The following is a 7,652-nucleotide window of genomic DNA, read 5'->3' as shown; positions in this document are numbered from 1 at the left end:
AGTTTAAAGTGTGTTAAAGATGTTTTGGCTTCACAAAGCATATTTATTAGGTACCGTAATGTTCTAGATAGATGCATACTGCTGATAAGTTTACTCTTTAACTCTAATTCTCTTCAATTATGAGCTACACCTAAAAGCAATCTAGGTTTTCTGTATTTATGAAGTAAACACATCGTGTAATGTATGTCAAACATCTTCATTCAATATGACGTCACAGTCGCAATTTTGAGTGTCTATCATCATTCAAGAATTAATGTTCACAAATTGACGATGACCTCGACCTTTCCTGAATTTGACGCAAAACAACATAATAAAGACACCCATGTTTATATGAGAGAGGGTTTTTTCTTGATCTCTTTCTTTGTATTTCGGTTAAATTGAAGTTTTAAATGTGAAAAGACACGTTTAACCAATTAACTCGTTATTTGTCTTATTTGTGAACCTTTCAAAAATGTTATTAGTAAAGTAAATAGGCTTAGTTATCTTGTATACACCTGAATATGTAACTCTTTTTGTTTGGAGAGAGACAAACCGTAAACAGTTTGAAAAATACGTTAATTTGAAATCACTTATCTAGAAGAATTTGATTGAACGTTTATGTGAAATACAGCATGTGAAGTAACGTTCCCGAAGATACACAGGAAATATTGTATCACATATTGTCTGTTCCGACGCTCCACTCATATCTAAAGGATAACCGACAAGATTAGTGACCCTTACGCAACATTGGACAATGTAGCTACTGCTAATCACCAGGTACCATAGAACGGTCAGGCGTGTGGCACCTTCAATATATAGTGCAGAACCGAATGAAAGTCATTTAGCTGTTCTCACTGAAAATGGAACCAATGGTTGTACCTGTGATATTTATGGTCGTGACTGTATTATTATCAGGTAAATATTTGTATAAAATGTTTATAAAAAGAATAGCTATTTAATTTGTTTTTGTATATATTAATACTACCGTTTCGCTTCATACCTCTGCTCTACGTTTAAGTAATATAACTGTACATTATACTGTTTGCGTCTGAAGCTATGAAGAGTAGGTATTGTAATGAGGTCCGAACAAAATTGTGAATCATTTCTTATATAAAAATGTCTATTTTTTCGACAGAAATTAAATTAATAAATAGGACGAGATAAAATTAAAATCTATATAAATTAATAAATAAAAAGAGAAAAAAGAATTACTGAAAAGTTATAGATATATTTTCATAATGAGAGTGTCATACCTCTTGCCTACGAAAACTTTCACTTTCGTATCCTTTGCGTTCTAATGAATCCTAAAACATTTTTCTTTAAAATAAACATACATTTGTATTTACATATCACTGTAGCGTTTTATATTTCTATATTATAGTGGTTAGTTGTTATGTTTTAATAAAGAGTTTGTACTTATTGTATGTGAAATGAAAGACATGAAAAAACGATTACTCTAATTAAACCCTATTCGTATAAAGCGTTTAGTCGTGTTTCCCCTACAGTTGCTCTATCGCTGGATTGTTCGGGTAAACAGGACGGTGTGTACGACGAAGGGTGCCGCTCGTACACGAAGTGTGTCAATGAGACAGCTGTAGTTATGTTCTGTAAACCGTACACAGCGTACAACAGGGACACATACACATGTGATGAGTAGGTATCGTTAATAAGCGTATAACTCTTCATAACGTTAAACATTTGTAACATAGACTACATTTATAATCACCATTACTTTATATCTTTACTTACCAATCTTGCTTTCTATATCATCATACGCACAAATATTGGTAACAAGACATCTATGTACGATTATTTACTGCTTAAAACATTTGTTTTGCATTGTTGTAAAATTTACCAAATATCAAAGGAAATTTGGCAGATTGTATTTTTAAAAGATCATAAGTTGTTGCTTCAAACACTATATACGATATGATATTGTATATAACATTCTTCTGTCACCTCTGTGTTTGTATGTTTTAGCGCGTTTAATGTACCGCCGCCCTGTGGTACGTATCGGGAGTGTTCCACTCTCAGCGATGGGGCCTATCCTGATATCGAGATGACGTGTAGATCCTATTACACTTGTAACAGGGGAAAGTTCTTTGGGCATTCCTTGTGTCCCTCAAGTAAGATTCCGCCCTTCTAAATACAATCTGTGTGTCCCTCAGAGATTACTCCGCCAGTCTAACCCCAATCAGTGTGTCCCTCAGAAAACACTCCGCCAGTCTAAACCCAATCCTTGTAACCCGCACTACGGCAGTTAGCCTACGCCATATTAAACCCAATCCTTGTGTAAACCCAGTCCCTGTTTCCTTCAGATATAACACAATCGTTATAAACACAGTCTTTGTTTCCTTCGGGTATTATACAATCGTTCTAAACACAGTCTTTGTTTCCTTCAGATATTACACAACCGTTCTAAACCCAGTCCTTGTTTCTTTCAGACATTACACAATCGTTCTAAACACAGTCGTTGTTTCCTTCGGGTATTACACAATCGTTCTAAACTCAGTCTTTGTTTCCTTCGGATATTACACAATCGTTCTAAACCCAGTCCTTGTTTTTTTCAGACATTACACAATCGTTCTAAACACAGACTTTGTTTCCTTCGGGTATTACACAATCGTTCTAAACACAGTCGTTGTTTCCTTCGGGTATTACACAATCGTTCTAAACACAGTCTTTGTTTCCTTCAGATATTACACAATCGTTCTAAACTCAATCCTTGTTTCCTTCAGATATAACACAATCGTTCTAAACACAGTCTTTGTTTCCTTCGGATATTACAACCGTTCTAAACCCAGTCCTTGTTTCTTTCAGACATCACACAATCGTTCTAAACACAGTCTTTGTTTCCTTCGGATATTACACAACCGTTCTAAACCCAGTCATTGTTTCCTTCAGATATTACACAATCGTTCTAAACACAGTCTTTGTTTCCTTCGGATATTACACAATCGTTCTAAACACAGTCTTTGTTTCCTTCAGATATTACACAATCGTTCTAAACTCAATCCTTGTTTCCTTCAGATATTACACAATCGTTCTAAACACAGTCTTTGTTTCCTTCGGATATTACACAATCGTTCTAAACCCAGTCCTTGTTTCCTTCAGATATTACACAATCGTTCTAAACACAGTCTTTGTTTCCTTCGGATATTACACAATCGTTCTAAACACAGTCTTTGTTTCCTTCAGATATTACACAATCGTTCTAAACTCAATCCTTGTTTCTTTCAGATATTACACAATCGTTCTAAACACAGTCTTTGTTTCCTTCAGATATTACACAATCGTTCTAAACTCAATCCTTGTTTCCTTCAGATATTACACAATCGTTCTAAACACAGTCTTTGTTTCCTTCGGATATTACACAATCGTTCTAAACACAGTCTTTGTTTCCTTCAGATATTACACAATCGTTCTAAACCCAGTCCTTGTTTCCTTCAGATATTACACAATCGTTCTAAACACAGTCTTTGTTTCCTTCGGGCATTACACAATCGTTCTAAACACAGTCTTTGTTTCCTTCGGGTATTACACAATCGTTCTAAACACAGTCTTTGTTTCCTTCGGGTATTACACAATCGTTCTAAACACAGTCTTTGTTTTCTTTCGGGTATTACACAATCGTTCTAAACACAGTCTTTGTTTCCTCTAGATATTACACAATCGTTCTAAACACAGTCTTTGTTTCCTTCATATATCACAATCGTTCTAAACACAGTCTTTGTTTCCTTCAGATATTACACAATCGTTCTAAACTCAATCCTTGTTTCCTTCAGATATTACACAATCGTTCTAAACACAGTCCTTGTTTCCTCCAGATATTACACAATCGTTCTAAACCCAATCCTTGTTTCCTTCAGATATTACACAATTGTTCTAAACTCAATCCTTGTTTCCTTCAGATATTACACAATCGTTCTAAACACAGTCTTTGTTTCCTTCAGATATCACAATCGTTCTAAACACAGTCCTTGTGTCCCTCAGCTAATATTCTGCCATACTCCCCAATCCTTGTGTCCCTCAGCTAATATTCTGCCATACTCCACAATCCTTGTGTCCCTCAGCTAATATTCTGCCATACTCCCGAATCCTTGTGTCCCTCAGCTAATATTCTACCATACTCCCAAATCCTTGTGTCCCTCAGCTAAGATTCTGCCATACTCCCAAATCCTTGTGTCCCTCAGCTAAGATTCTGCCATACTCCCAGATCCTTGTGTCCCTCAGCTAAGATTCTGCCACACTCCCCAATCCTTGTGGCCCTCAGCTTATATTCTGCTATGCTCCCCAATCCTTGTGTCCCTCAGCTAAGATTCTGCCATACTCCCAAATCCTTGTGTCCCTCAGCTAAGATTCTGCCACACTCCCCAATCCTTGTGTCCCTCAGCTAAGATGCTGCCATACTCCCAAATCCTTGTGTCCCTCAGCTAAGATTATGCCATACTCCCGAATCCTTGTGTCCCCCAGCTAAGATTCTGCCATACTCCCAAATCCTTGTGTACCTCAGCTAAGATTCTGCCATACTCCCGAATCTTTGTGTCCCTCAGCTAAGATTCTGCCACACTCCCCAATCCTTGTGTCCCTCAGCTAAGATGCTGCCATACTCCCAAATCCTTGTGTCCCTCAGATAAGATTCTGCCATACTCCCGAATCCTTGTGTCCCTCAGCTAAGATTCTGCCATACTGTCAAATCCTTGGTCCCTCAGCAAAGAGTATGCCATACTTCCCAATCCATGTGTCCCTATGATAAAAACCCTCTATCACAATTTCATGGTGTCCTGAAGGTAAAATTTAAATAACATAAACTTTTTACCACGATTACTTGGTATTGCTATGCCATATGGGTATACACTGTTATACTCTACGTACATATTTTCCATTGCATTTAAGATGTAGCTACTGTTAACGACATAACAATTAAACAATATTATTCGTTGCTTCAATTGTCATTTTAAACATGTTTCTTTCCCGATCACATAATGATGACGCCGGAATATGGTGTATTTTAAGTAATTTTGATATCGTCATGGTTTCCGTCTCGACTTTCATTTTCGATATTGATAACTTGATAATCGATGATTGACGGATGATTTAGTTTTATATATTTTCTATATAAATATTTGTTTGTTCCATTGACAGGATTGGTATTTAACCAGGAATTACAGGTGTGTGATTGGACATTTAATGTGTCAAAGCCTTGTGGAACTCTACCAGCGACGGATCTATCCATGAGTATTGAGGAATTTATGACTCTATAATCACAGCAATGCTTTACATTACGTATCTTTGATTTTTTGTCGATATTATTCCACGATGCTCGGATCTAACAGAAATTACGTATCCCCTACTGCGTCATTGTGCAGGCGATTCTCAGGGAATACATATTTTGCAGATATATTCCGTCTTTGCATATTGCAGAGTTATCTTCTCTTGGGAGCAGGTATTGATTGTTACGTCACTTGTTTGTGAGAGTAACGTCATCAATTTTTGAGAAAACGACGTAATTTTCTCGCACAACCAAATGACTTAACAATCAATCCCTGTTCCCAAGAGAAGATAACTCTGCAATACGCAAAGACGGAATAGCGTTTATATTAAAAGAGAATGGCTGGGATGTGTTGGAGAGTAAATACGCAAATGACACTTCTTAAGTTAATTCGCTATGAAGAGACAGGTTTTTGTTATTGTATTGCATTTACCTCATTCTGCTGTTATTTATTAAATAAATAACAAAACCGTTTTTGATTTTGTTTCTTATCACTTGTAACGATGTAATCAGTACTCATTCATTCCACAGCCATAGGTACCTATTTTAACATGATTAACAACTATATATTTGCCTTAACAACTGTACCCGGTTTCTTTGTAAAATGATGTTGAATAACGATTAAAATATCATGTTAACAAGAGCTGATTTTGTTACCATATGTTCCTCTTATTTATTTAAACTTTACAAACTATATTTATTTTACAACATTTATTTACCGAGTTCTTTCAAATATATCAAACATTCTTGTTTGCCCGAATGGAAACACACAGGGGGACTTAATGTGAAAGGAAACTGGATACCTTTTTAACGTCGGATCGGGGAATCGATAAATTCATCATAGATAATTGTTTTTTTCCCATATATGAAGAATTCCTGCAACAACAAAATTAATATCTTGCCTTATACTAAAACCATTACTATTTTCAAGTTGAAAATCAATTCATAGTAAACTTTTCTCTAAAAAACAAGATTCAAAATGCCCGCACACCATAGCTACGAACGTTGAACACTATTCCAATTCATCGCTCAATTAAATGTAAAATTTGTCGATCATTTTAATAAGTTTAAATCGCTGGTGTGTATATGCATATCTTGGTTTGTTATCTCTGAGGTACTGGGTTACGACAGGCCGAACACGTAAACATATTGGCACACACCATTCCAATTAACAAAACATTATTCACATCTTACACAAACCTTTCAAAGTGATATATAGTGTAGTATTCACTGGTGCAAATAAAAAAATGAAAATTATTTTATTAGACAGCTGTAATGTGAGGGGCTAGAACGGTTCCACGATGTCGTAATATCAATACGGGTTATCGTCACCGGTCATGTACCCTGTATTTGAGTTAATAATGCTATGATTTTAACTACATTATTACAACTGCAAACCAGCCTGAAATTTGACCATCACTACGATTATTCCTTCCTTGCAAATCCATGATCTCTTCGAAAATTTAACGACATTGAAATTGAGCCGCACACGCATTACAATGATAATTATTTATATAGAAAAACAGTACATCACTATGGTACTAGTCGCAACTTCAACTACAGCATATTGACTACTTAAATATAAAAACAAATGTTACATTTGCTTTTCTTTTGCTATTAGAACATAATAAACAATTGCAGATGAACAATTTGATTAAGAAACTTCCAGTTAACATCTGTCCAGGTGTGTCGGACTACCTGTACAGGTATGTACTGGTAGTGTAAACAAACTGTAAGTTTGTTGTAAACAATTGATGTGTCCCATGCAAGTTTTTGCAAACAAGTTAATTGGTGTAAAATCACATGCAACTAGTTATAACTTCATTTATAATTCCCTGACATGATATCAGGGTCGATGTGATTTAAGCACGCCTGCAGTCAATGGATTTATTTGAAAGTGCTATTTTCAAAAAAAAATAAAAAATAAAAAAAATCATTGCATTGAGGAAGAGATAAAAAAAAGAAATTTTCAAGTGATTGCAACAAACGTGATTAACATTAACCCTAAGACGGTTCAAATCATACTGGTCCTAAAGAACATGTTTAATGACAAACAAATTTCGTGTGAAATCCTATGTATGCCTACCAAGCCTTTTAGACACCTGCATTTGATGTTAACGTTTTCTTTTGTTTGATACAAAAAAAAGATCATTGGCCATTTCTAGTTCCTACTGACTCACCTTTGTGAGCAAGAGCTGGGATGAGAAAATATATCATCCATGTCCATCAGATTAGCACGTTTTCTCCGCTGAGTGAGAAATAATTCAAGAATGAGAAATCTTGTTGCTAACACAGCATTATATAGCACACTTTTCATCCGTTTGAGAAACTGTGTTCTGTAGAAATCCTACCCTGGCACCCGTAGAAAACTGTGATCTAAAGCCGTTGAAAAATGACCCAC

At 35.7% G+C, this 7,652-nt stretch overlaps 1 protein-coding gene across 1 annotated transcript; it reads left to right on the top strand.

Annotated features, from left to right (window-relative positions):
- Positions 1–768: 768 nt before the first annotated feature.
- LOC110443117 (protein obstructor-E-like) lies at positions 769–5,444 on the top strand. The gene is made up of 4 exons (XM_021487160.1): positions 769–894; positions 1,485–1,632; positions 1,960–2,105; positions 5,125–5,444. Exons 1-4 carry the CDS (start codon positions 840–842, stop codon positions 5,241–5,243), a joined length of 468 nt encoding a protein of 155 aa, XP_021342835.1. The 5' UTR covers positions 769–839; the 3' UTR covers positions 5,244–5,444.
- The last annotated feature ends 2,208 nt before the right edge of the window (positions 5,445–7,652 follow it).

Source organism: Mizuhopecten yessoensis, unplaced genomic scaffold (assembly GCF_002113885.1).
Source record: "Mizuhopecten yessoensis strain PY_sf001 unplaced genomic scaffold, ASM211388v2 scaffold245, whole genome shotgun sequence".
Taxonomy (NCBI): domain Eukaryota; kingdom Metazoa; phylum Mollusca; class Bivalvia; order Pectinida; family Pectinidae; genus Mizuhopecten; species Mizuhopecten yessoensis.
Note: the sequence above shows the minus strand (reverse complement) of the source record. Positions and strands in the feature narration are given on the sequence as shown.

Excerpts from the sequence above, each read along its gene's own strand:
- LOC110443117 (XM_021487160.1), top strand. The coding sequence starts at position 840 with ATGGAACCAATGGTTGTACCTGTGATATTTATGGTCGTGACTGTATTA. Across the intron at positions 895-1,484 it reads CGTGACTGTATTATTATCAG|TTGCTCTATCGCTGGATTGT; the intron begins GTAAATATTTGT and ends TTTCCCCTACAG. Across the intron at positions 2,106-5,124 it reads GCATTCCTTGTGTCCCTCAA|GATTGGTATTTAACCAGGAA; the intron begins GTAAGATTCCGC and ends TTCCATTGACAG.